The sequence below is a fragment of the Glarea lozoyensis genome (assembly GCF_000409485.1).
Source record: "Glarea lozoyensis ATCC 20868 chromosome Unknown GLAREA16, whole genome shotgun sequence".
Lineage (NCBI taxonomy): Eukaryota > Fungi > Ascomycota > Leotiomycetes > Helotiales > Helotiaceae > Glarea > Glarea lozoyensis.
Genome location: NW_007360990.1, coordinates 445,617 through 468,821, shown reverse-complemented (window position 1 = coordinate 468,821; position 23,205 = coordinate 445,617). Strand labels below are relative to the sequence as shown.

General features: G+C 45.8%; 8 protein-coding genes across 8 annotated transcripts; 3 read left to right on the top strand and 5 right to left on the bottom strand.

Moving 5' to 3' along the window:
• Nucleotides 1-157: 157 nt before the first annotated feature.
• On the bottom strand, nt 158-2,987 carry GLAREA_07433 (uncharacterized protein; the record flags this gene model as incomplete). Its single annotated transcript, XM_008082121.1, has 3 exons — nt 158-256; nt 308-2,692; nt 2,745-2,987. 3 exons carry the CDS (start codon nt 2,985-2,987, stop codon nt 158-160), a joined length of 2,727 nt encoding a protein of 908 aa, XP_008080312.1.
• Nucleotides 2,988-4,212: 1,225 nt separating this feature from the next.
• GLAREA_07432 (uncharacterized protein) lies at nt 4,213-4,929 on the bottom strand (the record flags this gene model as incomplete). The annotated part of the gene is made up of 2 exons (XM_008082120.1): nt 4,213-4,781; nt 4,836-4,929. 2 exons carry the CDS (start codon nt 4,927-4,929, stop codon nt 4,213-4,215), a joined length of 663 nt encoding a protein of 220 aa, XP_008080311.1.
• A 1,324-nt stretch (nt 4,930-6,253) lies between these two features.
• Nucleotides 6,254-8,989, top strand: GLAREA_07431 (uncharacterized protein; the record flags this gene model as incomplete). Its single annotated transcript, XM_008082119.1, has 4 exons — nt 6,254-6,382; nt 6,433-6,511; nt 6,560-8,590; nt 8,640-8,989. 4 exons carry the CDS (start codon nt 6,254-6,256, stop codon nt 8,987-8,989), a joined length of 2,589 nt encoding a protein of 862 aa, XP_008080310.1.
• Nucleotides 8,990-9,696: 707 nt separating this feature from the next.
• On the top strand, nt 9,697-11,475 carry GLAREA_07430 (PLP-dependent transferase; the record flags this gene model as incomplete). The annotated part of the gene is made up of 5 exons (XM_008082118.1): nt 9,697-9,802; nt 10,007-10,482; nt 10,531-10,893; nt 10,940-11,388; nt 11,445-11,475. 5 exons carry the CDS (start codon nt 9,697-9,699, stop codon nt 11,473-11,475), a joined length of 1,425 nt encoding a protein of 474 aa, XP_008080309.1.
• Nucleotides 11,476-14,483: 3,008 nt separating this feature from the next.
• On the bottom strand, nt 14,484-15,348 carry GLAREA_07429 (Acyl-CoA N-acyltransferases (Nat); the record flags this gene model as incomplete). Its single annotated transcript, XM_008082117.1, has 3 exons — nt 14,484-15,161; nt 15,212-15,279; nt 15,327-15,348. The coding sequence occupies 3 exons, from the start codon at nt 15,346-15,348 to the stop codon at nt 14,484-14,486; spliced, it is 768 nt and encodes a 255-aa protein (XP_008080308.1).
• A 650-nt stretch (nt 15,349-15,998) lies between these two features.
• Nucleotides 15,999-17,363, bottom strand: GLAREA_07428 (alpha/beta-Hydrolase; the record flags this gene model as incomplete). Its single annotated transcript, XM_008082116.1, has 3 exons — nt 15,999-16,222; nt 16,277-16,983; nt 17,029-17,363. 3 exons carry the CDS (start codon nt 17,361-17,363, stop codon nt 15,999-16,001), a joined length of 1,266 nt encoding a protein of 421 aa, XP_008080307.1.
• Nucleotides 17,364-18,430: 1,067 nt separating this feature from the next.
• Nucleotides 18,431-19,605, top strand: GLAREA_07427 (Clavaminate synthase-like protein; the record flags this gene model as incomplete). Its single annotated transcript, XM_008082115.1, has 2 exons — nt 18,431-19,012; nt 19,063-19,605. 2 exons carry the CDS (start codon nt 18,431-18,433, stop codon nt 19,603-19,605), a joined length of 1,125 nt encoding a protein of 374 aa, XP_008080306.1.
• Nucleotides 19,606-20,304: 699 nt separating this feature from the next.
• Nucleotides 20,305-22,912, bottom strand: GLAREA_07426 (uncharacterized protein; the record flags this gene model as incomplete). The annotated part of the gene is made up of 11 exons (XM_008082114.1): nt 20,305-20,607; nt 20,660-20,864; nt 20,929-21,017; nt 21,067-21,598; nt 21,649-21,709; nt 21,767-21,799; nt 21,848-21,938; nt 21,982-22,129; nt 22,192-22,430; nt 22,484-22,511; nt 22,572-22,912. 11 exons carry the CDS (start codon nt 22,910-22,912, stop codon nt 20,305-20,307), a joined length of 2,070 nt encoding a protein of 689 aa, XP_008080305.1.
• Between the last annotated feature and the right edge of the window lie 293 nt (nt 22,913-23,205).

Genomic DNA, 23,205 nt, shown 5'->3' with positions numbered 1-23,205 from the left:
ATCGAATGATATAAGCCCTACTCCGAACCCAAATTTCCTTTCATAAACCCTGAGAACATGAAGGACAATTACGATGTGATGAATATCCCAACAAGTGATCCAAATAAGCGTGATCCAAAAATGATACTGAAGGCAGGTTTTGAACAGGACCTGAACTTCAGCCAAAGCTATGACTAAGACTCGATTTGCCCGGTCCATTAGCACGTTTCAGCGTGCGAAGCTCGTCTTCGAGTCTCCTTCGCTCTGCTTGTTCAGCCTAAAAGTTCCGTTAGTACAAGTCATATAAATTGAGAAAGAAGCAACAAACCCTCAAAGCCTTTGCGTTCTCCGCTCTGGTATCCCTCATCATCTTCTTGAATTCGTTTTTCAGGACCGTCGTGCTAGTGGTACCGGGCGCAGGCATCTGACCATCCATACCAGGACTTCTCATGCCGAGCCAACGGACCTTCTCATCGCTGAGCTGGGCTTCGAGTTGTTCTCGCTCATCACGGAGTTTGTCGACTGTGCCTTCGAGCTGTTCACGCTCTTTCTCCCATTCGATGCTCGCTTTAGTCATTTCCTCGTATTCTCCAATGGTTTCCTCAAGTTCTCTTTTCAAGGTACGCATTTTCTCGTCGGTTTCGGGATTGGCAGTACCTCTAGCTTTCAACGCAGCTAGCTCCTCGGCAAGTGAATTGTTCTTTCTTGTCAGATCGTCAAACTCTTTTTGAATAGCAGGGTTGGCCGCAATGTCAGCTGCTCGCTGAGCTCGAGAACCATACGCGCCATCAAGTTCGGCTCTTGCAATAGTTACCTCGGTTTGTAGGCGAGCAAGATCCATGTTCATGGCTTCCATTTCTTTTTCCTTGGTGGAAATTTCACTTTCTCTATCTTTAGCTGCCTTTTCAAAGGAAGTTTGAGCAGCAGCGGCCGCAGTCAACTGCTGTGTCAATGTAACAATCCTAGCTTCCGACTCGTTGATGCGGGTTTGTGTTTCCGCGTTACTGATAGCCTGGTCGTCTTTCAGCTCCTGAAGCTCCTCTTCCATAGCCATCAGCGATGTATTAGCAGCATCAAGCTCTCTCTGAGCCGCGCGGACAGCTTCTGACTCGTCCTTCGATCTTGATTGGTCACGCAGTTGATCTTGTTGTCTTGACTCATCAAGCTTCTCCATTACGAGAGTCAATTGTTGGCGAACCTGGTCAGAGTCCATTTCTGTCCTCCTTAGCAGATCCTGCATTCTTTCCAGTTCCTCTGTCTTTCGGGTGATGTCTGCATCCTTGACGGCATCGGATTTGTTATTCAGCTCCCGTTGCTGCTTGATCTGGCGTTGAAGAACTTTCTTTTGATCTTTGAGTTTTGTTGCTTGAGCATACAGAAACTGGACCTTTGTTGAGAAAGCTTGCGTAGAAAATTGCTCGTTAGGGTTCCCTTCATCGTCGTCTGATTCGTCTTCGTCTGGTGGCAGATTGTTTTTTAATCGATTCTGCCGTCGCTCTGATTTCCTTTCACGAGCTTCCTGTTCTCCAGAGAGTATGATATCCCAAAGACCCATCATAACTGCTTCCATTTGCTCCTGATTTCCGTTGCCTTTGCTGGCCAAATTTGCTGAGCGGTTTAGTTCCGCTTCTACGACATTGACGCTATTTTGGAAATAATCCAGCTGGTTGTTGATATCTCTCCCAGTAAGCTGCGGAGGGCCTTGGAGCGCAGTATCGTAGACCTGTAAAACACTATGTAGGTCTCTGTTGAGCTCCTCAATTGTTTGCTCCATAGCAGCTTCAGAGATGTTGTTTTGGCTTAGAAATTCCGACTGTTCTTTGCCAATGGTAGAGATTCCGTGCTCCAAATAACGCAATGATTCCTCAAGCGTCTCACCCGGCTCCGTAGGTTTTCCAGAGTTGTTTGTCTTGCTCAATGGAGGCATACCTAACATAGCCTGTTGCTGTGGGTTGGCTTGGACGATGACCTCCCGCAGGCGCGAATTCAGATCTTCCAGTTTCTGCTCGGTTTTTGCGATCATTTGCATTTGTTCCTTGGAGGCTTTTGAAGAACTTCCACTCGTGTCCGAAAACCCATCTAGGCGATCAAAAGACCTATACAGACTTCTTTCATCAAAAATAAGGTCATCCTCGGGGAGTGGCTCGAAGCTGTTCCTCGCGTTCGTGTAGGTATACATGCTCTCAGGACTTCCTGGTATTCCGTTTTGACTGACACCAGAAGGACCTTTGGAGGTGAGTTTAGGTCCCTTATGCGTCATTTGAAGAATTCCGGCTGTATGCTTAAGCAGTGTCGACTGCGGCTCCATAATCCGCCTCTCCAAGAACCACAATTCTGTAGCCAAATCCTCGCACTTCTTTTCGGCAGCACTCCGTTCCTGATTTGCTTCCTGGGCATGCTCACTACTGTTCCGATTATGTCCCAATATACCACGAACTTTGGATCCATCAAAACTCTTTTTCTTTTCCGGGAGGTACAATTTGGACATAGAGATTGCCGCATCGCGATATTTAGATTGAATAAGAAGGTTCTGCCGCGTCTGCTCAATCCGTTGTTTGAGCGTCTTGATCTCCCGCTTCAGATCATCTACCTCGTCTTCTGACAATATCTCGAATTCCTGGCTGTCACCTAGGGCTGTTTCTACTAGTAGGTGTACTTGTATCGAGTCGTTGAGATTGAGCTGTTTAGAGCTTTGAGGCCGCGCGGGATTTGCCTAGAGAAATGTTCAGATTTAATGCGAGAGGGGGAATAACACTGCTACTTACCGGATTGTATCTCTGGGCGTCGCCTGGGAAACCATTCATAATATCCGTATTGTAACCATTCAATACTGCTCTGGGCGACGGCTCCTGCACTGCCGGACTTGACCTACTCAGGTTGTATTGCCTTGGAGATAATTGCCCACCTCTCTCTGGATTCCCGTAACCATTCTGACCTCCTCCACCGCCATACATATTGCCTTGACCTGGCTGTGGAGCCATTCTCTTTCCTTGAAATGTGCCGTTCATTCTTGCGGTCCTTGGGAATGGTGCGTCTCCCAGTTATGCCATGCGGTGCTGGTGATTGATATGTATCGCGACTATTTCATCCTCTCGTATTTCTCGTCGTTAATCTTTTTCGAATGCGCGAAGCAATATGCGACAGCAAGGAGATTGTCCGCAATCAGCTAGACTTGGTGTTTAGGTTGTAATGTTTCGAGCCGCTCCTCCACCTAATGCTTTTTTGGCGCCTCTAATGTACTTCTCCCTATTTTAGTGTTCCTGGAGGATGATTTGGGCCTTCGCCTGTGTCGCAGATCTAGAAACAAACGAACCCAAGGAAACCGACAAGGAAACAAGTAGCAACTTTGAGGGTGTAAATTTAGGAGAATCGTCTCTCTATTTCATGGAGTATATCGAAGCAGGCAGTGATAGAAACATTGCTGTCGAACATGTCAAGTTATTAGTGTTGCGATCGTCGGCCGTTGATACTTCCGTGCAATTAGGGACAAAGCGGGAAGAGGCAGGGAAGACAGCGGTCCCAGGGGTCTCCTAATCAACACGTGCTTCTCCTCGCTTGTCCTTTAACTCAATTCAGGGGCTGAGCTGGAACTCCGAGAGACAAAACATTTTTTGGTTATTTTAGATAAAATAATACGGTTGGATTTCTGATGCTGAGTATTCTAGGGGACTCAGAGGATGCAAACGAATTGGCTTATTGGCGGCGCGGCCATTTTCAGCCTACCCGATACGTACAGCCTCAGCCATGATGGATTATGCCTTCCGAAACCAGGTTGTTGGGTTGAGCCTTGTAAGTGATTTTGAGACAGATAGAAAATGTTACTTACAAGTTTTGCCTTGACTGGCTATGTTTTTCCACGGTCTATTTTAGTCTGCGGTGTTTAGTTCTTGGAGAATTACACTCATGCTTATTATTCGAGAGAATCCGTGAACAGAGAAGGATACACCAATGCATAATATGGCTAGTTTTTATCGTTCTCTGTGGGTGGTCAAATGAAGGCCAAGTACTTTTGAGATCTCCTGGGTCTTACAATTACGTATGGAACGATTTGAAAAGTGCTTGCTATTTTTGTGAGATAAATGTCTTAGCTACACAACACCAACACAGCTTACTCCGTACGCCATGCAGCCCAACCCATGAACTCCTGTTCCAGAAACCGTCCAGAGCAATGTACATTCCCAGCACCAATCCAAAATCCATTGTTGACTTATGTACTCCCCGATAGCTTCTCGCTCACAAGTCCACTAACTTCTCCCCTCTCTCCAAATCAAAACTGCGGTCAACATTCCGACCGTGAGTAATGAGGAGGGCTAAAAAGGCTATCAAACTTCCAACATGTGTGTATGTAAGAAATTGCACTGTCCATATAGCAATCTTTTCCAACCGTGTGCAGTTCTCAAACAGACGTGGCGATGTCTCCTCTTGACACGATTTTGAATCCCACACCTGCGATGCTGAAGGCCATGAACCAGCATTGATTCTGAACACGAACGCATAGATCAGTGGATAAGTGTTGAGGCTGAAAATATAATAGAAGCCGAAGAGAACCAAATAAGAATATGTGATTGTGGCAATCCAGCCGTAAGCAGCGACAAGAATCAATCCGGTAAATAGTATCATCGATGAGAAATAAACGGTAGCAAGGAACATGGAGAAATTGATCAACCATGCGACTCTGCCTTCCCACTTTCTCGTGGAATGTGGGAATGGTTGGAGTAATTGTTGGTTCTCGGTGAGATCTGACATGCCAACATGAGGAGGTAATAGAAACCAGACTGTGGGTTTTGGTTTTATTTGTTTGTCTGTTTCTGTTAGCATCATGCTTATGCTTATGAAGGGACGGCGATGCCACTAACCAGAGGCATTGAGAGCGGCTTTCAATTCCAAAATCTGCTCCAACTGATGCATGGCTGGGCTAAATTCAAGTGATTGATATTTCAAGTCCTCCATAATGTTAAGTATGAAAAGTCGTTGCGTCTATACAGGTGTAACAAGATTGAAGATTGATATATCCATTTGTGAGGAACAGCTGTAATTTATTCACATTTGGGGCTCGCCATACCAAATCTTCCTCAGCCGTAGGCACTGAATCCGCGTGCCCACGGTACGGAATAAGCCAGGCGGAAACGCTCAAAAGGAAGGAAAGGGCGTTCATACCTGTTGTATTATTGACTGCCCTGGCGAGAGGAAGAAAAGTTCTCAGTGGGGGTGGCTTATTACCTCGACCAAAATCTTTGCTACTAAAATATTTGTGTAGAGCCTCAATCCTTCAGAAAAGCGAGACATGATACGTAGAAATAGCGTAAAGAAGAATTCTTTTTAGCTAAACTGGCCAATCCTCACTTACAGAGTACGAAAAGAACTTTTTGGGCACAGTGCCCGCCACAGATGAGGCTAAGAATAGGGTCAATGGGGAGTGCAATATTTACCAACAGCAACAGCAATAATGTCGTATCACACGTTACTACGATTTCCACAAGAAATAAAACGTGGTATCGCGAAATGCAACAAATTGTTTGCTTAAGCTGTCAGCCAGTTAAGAGCAAAGTACACGTGGCTCACCGACTCTTTGAAGACTTCCAGAACGTGGCTCTAGAACGCGAGATGCAACAAAACTCTGCTAAAGGATATTGCCTCGTCGCAAGTCTTCGTAGCAAGTCACAGCAAGCCGTACTGCATATGGAAGAGAATTGTCGAAGATTCAGAGAATTTGAAAAGCACCAGCCGCTTGTGTTGTAATCGAGTTCTACGCCCGCATAGTCCACATTATCGCAAGTGAATGGGTATAATCGCTGAGCTCGAACTGAATGTATCTTCTGGGCCAGATTATGATTCAAGTGGTGACAGTGCTTTTTGGCATGCGTTTGCTCTGAGAATTTGAGACCGACGAAGAGATGCTGCGCCTCGAATCATACAAGTACAAAGTCAATCGCACAAAGTGATTGAGAGCTGTTCTCATCCAAATCCTGGCAGCAGAATCCACACTTACTGAAAGGGTTCAATATTTGGGCTCCAATGTAGGGAAAGAATATTAAAGGTTTTGGTTGTAGACAAGCTTGACTGGAAGTCGGAGCTTGCGAGGTTCGAATTTCAAAATGGGCAAATTGATCACGTGCCAGATAAGCTAGCCACATTGAAGCATGACGCCTGTCCCAAGCTGTTGGCTTTCAACAACAACCATCCTCTTAGGCTCCTAACTCACTCGGGGACGACACCATCCAGCTTGAGAGTCAGTACTGAAGGATACTGGGCAAGACTCCCATATTCGCCAACCATGGCTCCTGCGCAGGACACCATGTTCCGCTCAGCGGACATGAGCTTGGTCCAGCTCTACGTTGCGAAAGAAATCGGCCGCGAGGTCGTCAATGCATTGGGAGAGCTTGGGCAAGTTCAGTTTCGCGATGTGAGTATGGTACTGGGTAACGGATTGATTGGTGCTAACAAGCAAACCAGCTTAACTCGGACGTGACCGCATTTCAGCGAACTTTTACACAAGAAATCCGCCGCCTTGACAATGTCGAAAGACAGCTGAGTGGGTAGCCTAGGGCCGCGAGAGCTTGCAATATCTAACATAAACTAGGATACTTTCATACGCAGATGGAGAAAGCTGGTATTAACCTCCGTAAGATAGATTTGGATGTCGACACCTTGGCAGCTCCATCCGCCTCCGAAATCGACGAATTGTCCGATCGAAGTCAAAGCCTCGAGCAGCGAGTCTCATCTTTGAACGACAGCTACGAGACATTGAAGAAACGAGAGGTCGAATTGATTGAGTGGCGATGTGTTTTGAGGGAAGCCGGTCAGTTTTTTGATAGAGCACACGGCAATGTGGAGGAAATCCGAGCTTCTACAGAGGACGATGATGCGCCACTCCTCCAAGATATTGAGCAGCATGCCACGGGCCAAAATGGAGATGCTGAGAGGTCCTTCTCCGTCATGAACATTGGTTTCGTCGCTGGTGTCATTCCCAGGGATCGTGTTGCGGCATTCGAGCGTATTCTCTGGCGGACGTTGCGTGGCAATCTTTACATGAATCAGTCTGAGATCCAAGAAGAACTCATTGATCCTACCAACAACGAGCCTATCAAGAAGAATGTTTTCTTGATTTTTGCACACGGAAAGGAGCTTATAGCCAAAATCAGGAAGATCTCAGAGTCTCTAGGTGCTGATTTATACAGCGTCGATGAGAACAGCGATCTCCGCCGGGATCAAATCCACGAAGTCAACACTCGCCTAGGAGATTTGGGAAGTGTTCTCAAGAACACCAAGACCACACTGGATGCGGAGCTCACTCAGATTGCTCAAAGTCTGGCTGCCTGGATGGTCCTTGTCAAGAAGGAAAAGGCTGCATACCAGACATTGAATTTGTTCTCCTACGACCAGGCCCGAAAGACCCTTATCGCAGAGGCGTGGTGTCCCACGAATTCCCTACCTGCCATTAAAGCGACACTTCACGATGTCAATAACCAAGCGGGGCTTTCTGTCCCATCTATCATCAATGAGATTCGAACAAACAAGACTCCACCGACATATCAGAAGACTAATAGGTTTACGGAAGGATTTCAAACAATCATCAATGCCTATGGAACTGCCAAATATCAGGAAGTCAATCCTGGTCTGCCGACTATTGTTACCTTCCCCTTCTTGTTTGCTGTTATGTTTGGTGATTTTGGTCACGGATTCCTGATGGTTGTTGCTGCCGTCGCAATGATATACTGGGAAAAGAAACTGAAAAAGGTTCGTGATGAACTTTTCGTCATGGCTTTCTACGGACGCTACATTATGCTCATGATGGGTATCTTTTCCATGTACACTGGTCTCATCTACAACGACGTCTTCTCTAAATCACTCTCACTCTTTCCTAGCGCATGGAAATGGGTAAAACCAGAAGGCTGGGTTGAAGGACAAACTCTGGTAGCACAACTAAACCCAGACACGCCAGGTTATCGATACCCATTTGGTCTGGACTGGATGTGGCACGGAACGGAGAACGATCTCTTGTTCTCTAACAGTTACAAGATGAAGCTCAGTATTCTCATGGGTTGGGCACATATGACATACTCATTGTGTCTTTCTTACATCAACGCCCGCCATTTCAAGACTCCAATCGATATCTGGGGCAACTTTGTCCCCGGCATGATCTTCTTTCAATCGATTTTCGGATACCTTGTCTTCACCATCGTATATAAATGGGTGGTTGATTGGAATGCTATCGGCGAGTCGCCGCCTGGACTGCTCAACATGTTGATCTACATGTTTTTGTCTCCTGGTACCATCGAGGAACCGTTATACCGTGGTCAAGGACCAATCCAAGTCTTCCTTGTGCTCCTTGCCGTGATTCAAGTGCCTGTTTTGCTTTTCTTGAAGCCACTCTACCTCAGGTGGGAGCACAACAGAGCCCGTGCTAAGGGGTACAGAGGACTTGGTGAGACCTCCCGTGTTAGTGCACTTGATGGTGATGATGACGACAGCAATACCTTGGACGGAAGAAACAGCCTTGCCAGTGATGGCGAAGGTGTGGCTATGATCACGCAAGATATTGGTGGAGATGAAGAACATGAGGAGTTTGAGTTTTCAGAAGTCATGATCCACCAAGTCATCCATACTATTGGTAAGTTCGTCCGGACCGTTTTATTGTGAATTTATACTGACCGATGTAGAATTTTGTTTGAATTGTGTTTCTCATACCGCTTCCTATCTACGTCTCTGGGCCTTGTCGCTTGCCCATCAACAACTCTCGGTCGTCTTGTGGACGATGACATTGGCCAATGGTCTCTCAACCACTGGACCCTTAGGAGTATTCATGATCGTCGTCACATTCTACATGTGGTTTTTCCTTACGATCGCAGTTCTTGTCGTTATGGAGGGTACCAGTGCCATGTTGCACAGTTTGCGTCTACACTGGGTCGAGGCCATGAGTAAACATTTCATGGGTGACGGAATACCTTTTGAGCCATTTTCATTTAAGCAGATGTTGGAGGAGGATGAGGCAGCAGCAGACATTTCGTAAAACGCGGCACAGGCTGCGTGTTGTATTTCTTACTCTTAGATATATTATCCTGTAGAATTAAAGGCTTCGTAAAGTAGCTGAACCTGTAACATTTTGGTTCCTTCGAGTTGGCCATTGAGGCACAGAGCTGTAATGGACAATACACGGGTGAGGAACGAAAACCTGATTCGACGATCTGTACAAAGTTGCAGTGGTGAGACGCATTTATTCCCTCAGGGGCGTCGAAGAGGATGCACTTGACGCGGGATCATCCAATAAGAGATACCACAAAGCTTAGGGGACTTCCCCATCTTTGCTTGTTGCAGGGAAAGAAAGTGCAGGAGTGAGGCATTCCATTCTGGTGGCAGCATCTGACTGGAGCGAATAAAGTACCTGAGGGTGAGATATGGTTGGTTTTTGTATTAGCAGTGCAGTAGTCAATAGGGAGTTGCTTCTTCACCGCTGCGGGGGGGACGTGGACGTGCAACAATTTTTTTCGGCGACACCTCGCAGGTTGGGTTGGTGGGTTGGATCCAGATCCTTCCTCAGCTGTGGTCAGAGAGGGCCCTTTTTAAACCCCTCCTATTCAGTCTCCCCCTCGTCTGAGATTCACTTTGAATACTCTTTTCGTGGTTATTCACAGCTGTCCAGATCTGTATTCTGTTTGGACGTGCGGGACATTCTTTTCTTTCTATCCCACTTCAGCTTTCAACCGCCACCCCACCAAGATGTCCTTCAACAACCGCAAGTTCTCCATGAATCGCTCGTCTGGTGTGCCCAGAGAGTCGACCAGATTGAGCCGCAGATTCAGTTCCCACGAGCCAAGTAGCAATGGTGAGTTCTTTACGATATTTCCCAGAGAAATCTTTGCCAAGTTGTGTTTATTTACTTTGCTGTTTTGTTTCAAAAGCTGTTGCAGTGCCAAGATCGGGGTCTTTTGCGTTCCTGGCGGCGTGGTGCTGCCACTCTTGAGCTTGTATCCTTCCGCGAAGATCACCGTGTTGGTATGCGCAACCTCTTACTAAGAACCCCTCGCAGAAACCAACTCCAAAATCCATCGTCAATTCCGAAATGCCCACGAAGGCCATAAATCCCACGCCGGTCTCGACCCGACCCGTGCTTCTACTGGTGTGATCTGGTGTACCGAACGAGCATACGAACATGGTTTCCTCGATGAGCCTGAGAAGTGGGCGAATCTTGGTCAGGGAGCTCCAGAAGTCGAGGACGATATCGAGGGTAGTTTCGAGCGGCCAAAGGAGATTGATGTTAGCATGACTGGACGAGAGTACGGTCCTACTGCTGGTATCAAGAGTTTGCGTGCTGCGGTCGCCAATCTATACAATGCTCACCACAGAGAGGGCAAGGAGTCGCAGTATACTTGGGAGAATGTGTGTATCGTGCCAGGTGGTAGAGCTGGGTTGATCAGAATCGCTGCGGTTCTGAACAATGCCTACTTGGGTTTCTTCATCCCTGATTATACGGCTTACAACGAAATGTTGTCGCTTTTCAAGAACGTAAGTCAACGACTTCTAGTTGTGGTGGTCTTGTGCTAATTATATCAGTTCGCAGCCATCCCTTCACCTCTCGCCGAAGACGACGAATATAGTATCCACCCAGACAAGATCGCTGAGGAGATTGCTCGTGGTACATCTGTCATTCTTACCTCCAACCCTCGTAACCCTACCGGACATGTCGTCAAGAACCCTGAGCTCGCTGAGATCCAGGATATCTGCCGTGATAGAGCCACGTTGGTTATGGACGAGTTCTATGCTGGATATAACTATACTAGCGACTGTGATGGTACCTCTATCAGTGCTGCTGACAACATTGACGATGTTGACGAGGATGATGTTTTGATCATTGATGGTCTCACGAAGCGCTTCAGACTTCCTGGATGGAGAATTGCTTGGATTATTGGTCCAAAGGTATATCTTACGGCCCAAATAGCAGGTTCTCAGCTAATGTCTCCAGGAATTCATCAAAGCAATCGGATCCTGTGGTTCCTACCTTGACGGTGGAGCTAACGTCCCCTTCCAAGAAGCCGCCATCCCTATGCTTGAACCCGGCAAGGTCCTCACAGAAATGAAAGCCCTCCAACGCCACTTCAAGGACAAGCGAGACTACGTTATTGAACGTCTCCGAGGAATGGGTTTCCACATCAAGAACGTTCCTGACTCCACCTTTTATCTCTGGCTTGATCTTGAGGGTCTCCCGGCCGCTATCTCTGACGGACTTAACTTCTTCCAAGCTTGTCTTGAGGAGCGAGTCATCGTTGTCCCTGGTATCTTCTTCGATCTTAATCCTAGTAAGAGACGTGATCTCTTCGATAGCCCTTGCCATCATTTCGTCCGGTTCAGTTATGGACCTAAGATGGAGACTTTGAAGATGGGGTTGGATGGTATTGAGAGGGTTGTTACTAAGTGAGTTTTCCCCTCTACATCTATTCTTTTGTTGAGTAGGTATTGACTTCAAATAGGTTCAAGGGTGGTGCTGAGAACCCTGAGTAAACGAATGAAGATTCTAGGCATATATACTGCATTAGATTTTACATAGACTTTCTTTACATAGATCGTTGAAAATTCCGAATTTCTTTTCTTTTCATGATTGATGATGGGAAATGGGTGGGATATGGAGATATGGCAGTGTTATGATAGATTGATAGAAATACAAAGAAATCGAAGAATTACACGTGGATAACAGATCATAGGATTGTGTCGCCATCATCTCTTTAGAGAACGAAGACCTTGGAATCGACACTCTTTAACTTGAGACTTGATGATTAACGTAAGTTGGGCGGTATTTTGACTTTTAGGATGAAAAGTGAATTACCATTTTCACGATCATGTTGGGGGGCGTGGGTTCTAAGGATTGTGTTCTCATGAGCCACCAACCCAGCAACGCCTCGTGCGCTCACTACGCGGGTTAGATGGTGTTATTGGAACTACCGTACCGTCCACTGTCAATTAAACTTTCTATACGCTTGGTGTTGTGTTCATGACAGAGTGCTAATTCAGGATTGTTGGGCAAGTGACCTTCCTTATAGTTTTGCCCCTTCGAGATGCAAGTATAAGAGGTAGAAGACAATCCAGAGTGAGTTCTCTTTCTCTTCATCGATACCTCTCTCTAGCTCCCAACTTCCAGCTCCTAAAGCACCAAGCACCCATCATATTTACATAGCATCATCTTTCACTTACCTCAACCCCTCACAATGCACTTCCTCACCCTCCTCCTCCCCACCCTTCTCGCCTTCACCAGCACCACTTCAGCCTGGACACAAGACCCCAACGGCGTCTGGGTAGCCAACGACAACTGGCATACAATGGGACATCGTAAGTCGCACTCTCTCACTCACCATCCGCGAGACTTATACCTCTTCCAGGACGCGTCCACGAATCGTGCACCACGATGAACAGCGACAAAATACACAAATCGGTCGACGTTTGCGCGTATTGGAGTGATGCTAAAGGGGGCATGTTTAAAGGGAGTATGTATTGCCTGATGTGATGGGGATGGAGATTGGGGGTTTTGAGGGTGTGCTAATGGGTAGTAGCTTGTTTTTATGCGGCGGATAGGATGAAGGGTCCTTTTGTTGATTGTCGGAATTATGAGATTGGGCTGAATGTTTGAAGGGGTGGGATTGTAGTTAGGTGGGGGGTTAGTTCTCATGACTCATACGACTAGAATCTACCAATTTTCCATCCCATGACTTGAGCATTAACGTAGCATCTTACAAAGTTAATACTCCACGAAATACTCTGCTTGTAAATTACGGTACTCGCCATCTTACTGGCGAGTTTCTCTTTTGCGGTGTGTTTTCATTCGCCAATAAAGCCATGTGGGCTTATTAGACGGGGTGGATAATGCTATTGGTACTGTCTACTGCTCCGGTTCATTTAGGCAACACCTTTCTACGCGATTTGGCCACTGCCATTGGTACTTTCGCAATATTTACTAGATAATTCATGTGATATGGTCGCTTTTCCGATATCTCGGCTCGCTTTCACACATTTCTGACGAACAGACAAATATCTTCTCTCCTATTTTCGGTGAGGCCTATTACACGAATTAGTGGCGTAGGCTGTAAACTAAGGATACCACAGGTCTTAGTCCGTGGACTGTAAAATGGGGTAATTGGGCCAGTAAAAAACTCTACCAAAACTCTGGAATAAGAAGCATAAATAATATCCCTTCATGGTCCACTTACAGGTACCTCTCGAATGAAAATGAAGTGCAGAGACTTAGGATTATAGTAGGTACTCGGTGTAGTATGCATAAATTTAAAGCTAATTCAGGATAGATGGGTACGTAACCTTACGCTTTCTTCTCCGAGAGATTTAGGTATAAGAAGGGGATGATAATCCAGAGTTCCTTCTCTTTTTTCTTCAACGACATCTCTCTGCCTTTCTACCACCTCCAGATTTCAATTTCTCTAAACCATCAATATCAACTTTCAAGCAACTCCATCAAGATGCATTTTTCTACATTCCTCATTCCTACCATCATCGCTTTCGCCGGAGGCTGCTCTGCCTGGACTAAGGACGCCAACGGTGTATGGGTTGCAAACAACGTTTGGTATACAATTGGGGACAGTAAGCCACCCTCTCAACCAGAAAAGGCATAGAATCACAGCACTTTTACCCTTTCAACTTACACATTATCCATTTAGGACGAGTCCACGAATCGTGTACCTACATGAACACTAACAACATTCACCCTTGGAATGACGCCTGCGCGTACTCGACCGATAACAGAGGCGGTCAATTCAAAGGACGTATGTGATCCGCAAAGTCTCTTCGTGGTGTCTAATCCTTTTGATGGTTCTGTGCTTATGAAATTTAGAATGCAAGCCATGTCCTAACATTCCCAATATGGTTGCTTGTAGAGCCGGGGACTTTCTGTCCCGTATTCCGTGTCCAGCCGCTTGAATACCTCGAGGCTTGAGCGTTCAGAAGACTTGGGTGTTCTTGTAAAAGCTTCGATGTCGGAATATGTGCTGCTTGCGACGTGGAGCAGGTCGGGATCATCCGTGTATAGAATTCCTCTTGCTACGAGGGGAATATTGAATTTACAGATCCAATCCCTCGTCTTCCCCGGGTTTCTCTAATTTATAACTTATATGAACTCTCCCACAGTGCTTCCAGACAAAATCAAGATACCTGTTGATACTTCCATTCTGCACACCGATAAGAAAGAAAATCCGGAGTAAGATGGGTTTTAAGGCGGCAAGAGGTAAAGGCCAACAACAGTCGACACAGAGATTCATGTTGTAGTGTACGCGAAATTATATCTTGGCGAAGACCAGACGAGCAGCTTAAAATCGCCAGCTCCAACATCATCAATGAGACAACGAAAAATTTAAGAAAGCTGGAAAGGCCCCAGCACAAAGAGGGATAACTGTGTGAGTGAAAAATGAAGACTGTAGGGGAACAGTAACGAACCACACACCTTCCACGTAGTCTCTTGACACCAACCGCCTCATCTCCCCCTGCCCTTCATCCATCCTCCATCCCTTCTCTCAAGCCTCAACATACCTCAACTCCTGATACCCGTCCCCAACCGCCAATGCCTCTATTTCCGATACTCCCCCTTCTCCAAATCCCTCCAACCTAACATCCCACTCCCCAAAATAACTCACTTCCTCCCTCGTCTTGCAAAATCCAAAACTCTCAAACAACGCCAGTGAAGCAGTATTCTCTTGTGAGATCTTGGCGTGGAGAGTCAATTTGTTCCGTGGGGGTATTGTTGCGGGTATTGGGTTTGAAGAGGTTGTTATCGTTGGAGAGGATGGAGTTGAGTATTCCAAGAGGATATCCGAGACATGCGTCCTGATAAAATGTATAAACGTAACAAGCGCACTCCTCGCAAACCCCTTCCCTCTCATTTCTTTTTCCGCAATCATGATTTCCAACTCCCCCAACACTCTTTCATCGTTTTCATCATCGTCGGAAAGAAACATATTCACATCTCCAACCATTCTTTCTGGGGTATCTACTTCTCCACTGCGTACTTGTCCGGTCGTTGTTTCGTCCGCAGTACTGATCGGTGTAAGAGAGGGTATGGTAGTTAGCGGCAAACAAATGATAAAAGTCAATTTATCCCTATCTACCCGCCAGGATTTCTGCATCGCGTATTCATCTGGGTGGGTGAGCGGGAGAGATGAGGTTTGTTCTTGGAGGAGGGGGTCGGACATCCACTATTTCTTGTTAGTTGATGGCTTAAGATATGGGTAGGGAGGGGACTGACTTCATGATATCTCTCCACATGCCTCGATTCATAAGGGACGAGGAGAACTTTATCTTTCAGCGAAACAGCTATTCCGCATCAGTCATCATTTCATCACACGCATCAGTCGACGTACCGACTCCTTGGTTAACCCTCATGATCTCCCTTTTAACTCAGTTCCTCTCCGAATATCTATCTTTCTCAATCCTTCTCACCAATCTTTCTTACTCGATTTCCTATCTTCAACCCTTCCCTCTTCCGTTCCAAAACGAACAACCAATTCACACGTGACGTTCAAAAATTTTCCCACTCCCATGTTATGTCAGGTCACATGATCTTATTTCACACCAACGAAAAGATTTGTTGCATTTCGAGAGTTGTTGGAATGATGTGCAGGAAGCTACAGTATGCGAGTCATATTTTGGGGGGTTGGATGTGGGGGTTACAGGGATGATTTGGAATTGGAAGGTGCGCGCTGATGGGTCGCCAAGAAGGTCTCCAGGGAGGTGGAAGGAGAGGATAATAAGTTGATATTATATTATGGAGTCAAGATTTACTTGCATGATTAAGGAGACTAATGAAATCGAAGATGGAATTTAAAGTGTGGAATTGAACGGTTACTTCTAAGCCTCACTAAAACCTTTTTATGTACCTTGAGGAATGGTACTTAGAGTCCATGAACATTAGATTTATAAAAGACCAAGATAATTACGATGGACACTTTTATACTTTTCAATTTTCTATTCAAGGATTAATTATTAATATTCTCACCACTCTTTAAATTACCACAAGATCCTAATTTTCCCACCTATTTACTTCCAAACCCCTTCCCGTTCAAAAATCCATTAATAACCCCATACGCAGCTGTAACATTATAATGCAAATTAATTCCATGTCCGGTGTTGGGCTGGATATACGACTCAAAATTAGTCCCGTTCACATTCGGGAAATTTTTCGATACCATCGCCGCAATCGACGGTGCTACGCCTCCGGTATTCAGGCAATCACTGCCGCAAAATGGGAGATCGGCATCTAAATTTCGAGTTAGTGAAAGTGTCAGTCAGAAATTGTACTCAGATTTCGTACCTCCGTTGATCACAAGGACTGGGCCAGCGAAATTGTTCATCATAGGCACGCTACCAAGCGTGAGGAGTTCGCCAATGGTAACTGGTTGTTTAGTCTGTTCCGCGAGCGTAAGGATAGCAGGGTCATAATATTGGGGTTTCAGGAAGAGATATTTGTTTGCGGCCGCATTGGCGGGAACGAGGTAGCCATTTGGTGTGTTTTGCGGCTCGGGGAGGCTACCGAGATCGAATGGGGCAAGGTAATCGAAGAGGTTTGTGGCATATGTGTCGATAAGATTCTGGGCTTGGCTGCCGTTGATGTTGCTGAATCGGAGAGGTTGGTTGAGATAGGCTTGTTGGAGATTGTTGCCTGCTGCGAAGAGACCGATGAAGGAGCTGTTCATGGAGAAGCCTGTGAGGACTACTCCGTCGGAGATACTCGGGTATTTGTTAACTAAGGAGTAGGTTTGAGCAGATCCGAAGCTGTGTCCAACGTGGACCACGGTGTTATAAGTGTGGTTGACACCGGGAAAGGTACCGGCTCTTAGCATTTGTGTCAGCTTTGCGGTTGCTTCCACTTCCAGGAAGCTTTGAATCTCGTTCACTGGATCTCCGTGCGATGACTTTCCAACCCCGAGACGATCGAAACTCAAGGTGTGATATTTGAACACATCAGTAGCAACTTGAACATAGCTGTAGTTGAAGTCGTTGAGTGGCAAGTCCCAGTACCTACACATGTTAGGGATTGCAGTAAACTCTCCATACAGAACTTACGCTTTATCGAAACCAATCCCGTGAGTGAGAACTTGAACAGTTGGATTCGTGCTATTGTCCTCCGAAGGAGTACAAAATTGGGTACTGATATTGTAAATTCCAGAAGTCGTCTTGTATCCTTCTAATACAACATCTGTAAAGTTCTGGCCCTGTTTCGTGATATTAAGCACTAAATCCGGAATATCCAGATTGTTTTGAGGAACTGCAAGATTAAAAACACCAGTTCGAGCAGAAATATCTACTGGAACTGTAAAGTTCCTACAATTCTTTGCTGCTGCAGGAGCAAGCAATAACGTTGACGCTATGAGAGAGGAGATGTACATTTTGGAAGACATGATGAAACTGAATGACCAACCTTTTTAGCAAACTTCTTACCTTTATATTCTCTACTCTGCATTAAGCTGACTGAGTTACATAGTTATCTCATCGTTCACGTAATCCAGAGGTTCTGGAATTCAGCGCCGGAGAAAGTGTTAGTTCTGAGCTTAGCACAAACGCGAGAGGGGTTCCTGCACTAGTTCATTGAGAATTTGAAATTCCCTTGACGAACAACATGGAGAACAGTATCGAGATTAACGGGTTAGACGGACTGATCCGTCGATTTTGAGCTGTATGTGGATTCTAATGCGAGGCTAGCGATGGGTAGTCAGGACGGTGAGTGTAATACTGCTTTTGGCTCGTTTCGCTCGTTAAACGACGTTATTTCCTTGGTATGGTATGAATGCCGGAGCAGGGTATAAAATGAAATAACATCCTAGGCACTCATGCACTTGATGAGTAAGTCATTTCGCTCTTGGTAGACCCGAAAATTTAATAATCGCGAACACTCGGAACGGTCGAGTGAGCTTATGGAGAAGAATCGGCATTCTACCTCGGTGAAAGGAAAGGGAAAATGGTATTTCGTGTCGCATGGATTTATACGATGTCAGCACATATGACATCAAAGAGGGCCTCTTTATTCCACAGTAAGCACAGTGGTCTCGAAGACTAGACCTTTGCCTTACCATTGCATCGGACACCTTCTCGAAGCGCATTAGATGCCCGTTGTTGATGGTTAAAGGGAGCCGATTCGTACACAGTCAGAAGGCACTCTCGCAGAACTCAGAAAGAAGCTGTTCGCCATCCATCTTTGTTTATACTTGGCGCAATTATCATTTTGATGAACAGGTCGTCGTCGTTTATGGTGTAGGAGATCGGAATACGGCGACTTTCCTTGAGGATGTTCCCCATTTTTGAGATCCCCGCTGTGATCAAAGATGGCTTCAAAACAAATGGAGCAAAGATAACGATTTGTTGTAATCAAAAGAAGCATTTTCTCATCGCCCCAGAAACTTTGCCAAGTTGAACATTTCCTTGGTTTCTCGTTGTCTCTTCAAAATCAATTACTGTATACATTGCCAAGATGGCGGCGGTCAGTCAATCAACCTCAGGTGGTCACAGCGTCTCCCCATCCATGATGGCCGAGGCTATTAAGGCTCAAGAATACCTCCAACAACGGATTAAAGCAAAGACGGCAACAAACTCATTTCGCACAATTCCAATCATCGATTTGACACGATCCTTTTCCGATTCTCTCGAAGACCGTCAATCTGTCGCAAACGAAATCCACGAAGCCTGCACCAAAGTTGGGTTCTTCTACATCACTAATCATGGCATTAGCAAGGACGCCTGCGACGCAGCGCTGAAGCTGGCTTCGCGATTCTTCCATGAATTACCTCAAGAATCAAAAGATGCGATTCATATGAAGAAATCCGATCAATTCCGTGGCTATGAACCAGCATCTTTTTCATCTGTAGTTGGGGATCCTACAGAGAAGGAAACGAAAGAAGCTTTCAATTGGGGCTATGAAGCGGGCTTGGATCCGACGGGTGGTGATGGAGCTTATGTAGAGCTTGATGGAAGTAGCAAGGGGAGTCCTAATCAATGGCCATCAGAAGATGAGATTCCTGGGTTCTACAAAGGCATTGCTGAATACTACGGCGAGGTACGTACCTTTCAACCTTGATCATCACTTCACCAGACTGATAGCTGCAGATTCTACAACTATGTCGCCACATCTGCCGACTCTTCGCTCTATCCCTGTCCCTCCCAGAAACCTACTTCGAACGACTCACCACCCACCCTGGCGGAATAGCACGTCTTATTCGTTATCCACCAAGCACGAATCCCAAACCGCTCTCAGAACTAAACACCGAAGAAGAAATCGGGCTTGGAGCACACACCGATTACGAATGTTTCACACTCCTCCTGCAAGACTCGAATCCAGGTCTCGAAGTTCTATCCCCAGACGGACACTGGATAAGTGCGCAACCAGTCGAGGGCGGTATCGTGGTCAACGTAGCAGACTTCCTAATGCGCTGGACGAATGAGAAATACAAGAGTACGGTGCATCGAGTAGTTAATCGAACGGAGAGGGAGAGATACAGTATCCCGTTGTTTTTCTCGATTAATTATGATGAGAAGGTTGAGACGTTGCCGTCTTGTGTGAGTGAGGAGAATCCGTCGAAGTTTGAGCCGATTGCGGCGGGGAGGTATGTGCTTGATAGGCTTGCTTTGACGGTGCCAGGGAAGTATTAATGGTCATTCGAGGTAAAACTACGTCTCAGAAAAGCTTTGAAGCCACTGAGTAAGTAGTTAACTTTTTTTTAGAACGTCAATTCGAAATAGTGGTTCATACATACCTTGAAATTCGGAACTTTCGAGTCTACTAATACCTACCCTAAATCTATTAGGCAATACCTAAAGCTTTTTTTTGAGATTTGCACGGTGCCTACGCACACACGGGAGATGCGACTGTTTGTATATGTTCTCCCTCACTGTGAAAAAGATAAGTGTCAGTCGAAATACGATACTTGTTCGATAAGTTGACAAAAGATAGCGTATTTAGTGGATTAATTTGGCGCCTTATTAGATATTCCGTCAATTCCTTCTAACCAATAACGCCTTCTTAAGCTCTATCCGGAGTCAACTTATTCTTTCTGAGGATTAGGGGGCAGGTGACTGACACTTATCTTGTCATCTATGAGGCTCCGCTAGTTAGCACACATGACAACCACCCAACGACAATCTCTCAGTCCCTCAATTATTCTTAATCCAAAAGGTGTTTTATATCAATACATGTCGTCACTTCTCAACGCTTATTCTGGTATTCGATTTTATCTCTTGCTATGCATTAATATCAAGCTAGTTGACTGTTAACAATGAGATGTATTGGTCTACAAGAAAAGGTTGTTTATATATTTTAGTGTCAATAACCTCTACCATTATCCTCAGATCTCAGACAGGCTCAGGGCCAGTCCGATGCGAATCATTCGAATCTCTTTGCAGTTCATTGTTGAGAGAATTAGCTTCGCAGTGCATCGCCTGACTGTTGTTAATGGGAATTTCCCAACCTCCACTCCGCGAGCCCAAAGACGCTGGCTCTGGCTCTGGCTTACAGATCATGCCATCAAGCTTTGTAATAACATCTCGCAGATCGGAAAAATCACCACTTAAATTTACACCAAACCCGAAGGAGCTAAAGGTAGGATCTGGTGAGGCAATCTTTAGACATGTCCAAAACAAGACAAGAAGAGCCGGCTGTGTTAAGATGTCAGATATTGAGCCGGCAGCAGTTTAATTGGTTGCTTACGAGCAAAAATGCCGCGAGAACACTTGTCGCATTCGATCCGCCCTCCCACCAGCTCGCGGTACTAAATCCAACCACCGTTACAAGACATCCAATAAGTCCAAGATAAGCGGGTAGAGGCTGAAAATGTGATAGATAGCCGGTGTCTAGTCCTTTTGATGAGAACTTTTCAAATTGTGTGTGAAGATCGTTTGGGTGCTTGCTTAACCTAGCATGTGTAAGTTTTGCCCCAACGTCGCTATGTTTACAACCGGAAAGAGTTGAACACGCACCATTTTCGATAGCGGATAAAGGCAAGGCACTGAGCTGACCAAACAAGAACTACAGATACCGTTGCGATACCGCTAAGTATTTCTTGGAACTGTCTTTCTTAGCACAAAATCCCGGAAGCTAGAGTTTCGATTACCCACCGATTGATCTGATCTAGCGATATGCACAGCTGGAAGCCAGCCAAAAAGAACAAAGGACGTGAGGACTGCTTTGATTGGAACATTGTTGGTATGATGCGTGGTTCCAAGTTCTGAGATCCATCTTTTCCAAAACACCGCCCTTTGCTCTACTTGAAATTCCCTAGTAAGGCCGTACAATGTTCTTGACGCCACATACAAGGCAGTATTGGCAGAGCTCAACACTGTCAATATAAGCGTGACGTTGAGAAACCCTGCGAGATGAGGGATTGCTGATTTTCTAGCGGCAATGATGAGGATAGATGCGCCCGTGGTAGTCCCGCCTGTCGCTCTTTTCGATATTGATGGAAGCAGTGGGTTCTCCCACGACACATTTAAATAAAAACCTAGGGTGCCCAGGGCGTATGTGACGAAAATGATACGCGGCACCCAATATGCTGGCCATCGAACAGCTTTTGAGTCTTTCGCTTCTAGGGCCGTAACCGCTACGATCTCGACACCAGCATAAGCATAAGTTGCAATTGGTATTCCTGCACTATTAAACTTGTGAGCTTTGTTCACACAACAAACAACGGGCCAAAATACAGAATTGCGACAAATGGAGATGTGGTAATTCTTGAATCTGCTTGGAACCCCTGACTTATGTCTACGCATTATTAGCTAAATCGTTCTTCGCATGCAAAGGAAAGTTTTGCGCTCGAACATTTGCTTCCAATCTTCGGCTCTCCTTCGAGCTCTGAGCGGTTAGCTATCTCTTTTTAGAATCGGAGAAGATTTTATCTACCTGCATTATTAATCACAAACATTGTGATAAGGGATCCGAAGACAAGAAGGAGCTTAATAGCTCCAGCTATACTTTCAATGAATCCATAAACCTGTTTATTGTTAGTGGGCTTCAAAACGCAATTTCATACTCACGTAAACACCATTGATGTTGATGAACAGTATGAGTATCGGCGACCCAATACAAAAAGCCATAGCCTGCCATATTCCAGGCCAATTCCAATATCGGCCAAGGTCGACTAGCGCCGAGAGTAACGTACCGAAGGTAATCGAGTAAGCAAGCCTAGTCAAGTCAACAAGGCAACTTCAGAAAGACTTCATCTCTACTCTGTTTGTAAGACATACCAGTAAGCAATACCAAGCACAATCCCTAACTCGTTATCTACAAAGGTCCGGACGAATTCGACCAAAGCACCTGAGATCGGCCAATGATTAATCATTTCGGCAACTCCAGCCATGAGTAATATAACCCCAATCCCAACAACGCAAATTGCCAGAAGACCTCCTCCTGGACCGGCAATGCGCAAAATCTCACCTGTGTCAACGAAAAGGCCTAAACCTATTGTGCCAGAGATTACAATGAACTACGAAGTTGTTATCAAATGCCTTGTCGCTTATATGGCGCCAGCACACTTACGAATATCTGCCAATTCTTTAGATCCTGACTGTTCACAGAAATCGTTAGCTTCAGCATTCTCAAAATCAACACACTCATAATTTACTACCTTATCTGTTTATATTGACCGATCGAGTGGACAGAACGACTGTCACTCCCATGATCTGTCTGTGGAAGCCCTAATTGGGTTTCACCATTATGGTTACGCTCCCCAAGAATACCCTTCGTGGTAGCCTCAGACTCTTGAGTCTGATTTGACAAGTCAGTCTCATGGCGCGGGGTTTGACCATAGCTTTCCTCGGAGCCAAAACTACGTAAGCTTGAAGACGGTACGTATGCTTCTTGGTCTCGCGCAGGGGACTCCATCGTTGAAAGCACTATTGCGGATATACTGCGGCCAGCTCGCGACAGTGCGCTCTTCTCCTCGAGCTGTATTGGAGCATATAACATCGTGTCTCGCGCTCTAGGGGCCGACGCATCTTTTTGTTGAGTTGAGACAAGCTATCGCGCACACCTCATTCTGAATAACAATATTGTGGCTTTTCCATGGCGTTTCATTTGCGGCTCGTTGAGAAACCGTGTTGTCACATTGGCTGCAGCCTTGCTTCCAACCACACTGATAATCCATTTTGGTGTGCCACATGGTAAGCTCTCGCCAGCCTTGTCGAAATCAGGCAAGACATAAAGAGGGATGAGCCGTCTTGATCGACAGGTTCTTCTTGATTCTGAATCCCAAAGCCTCG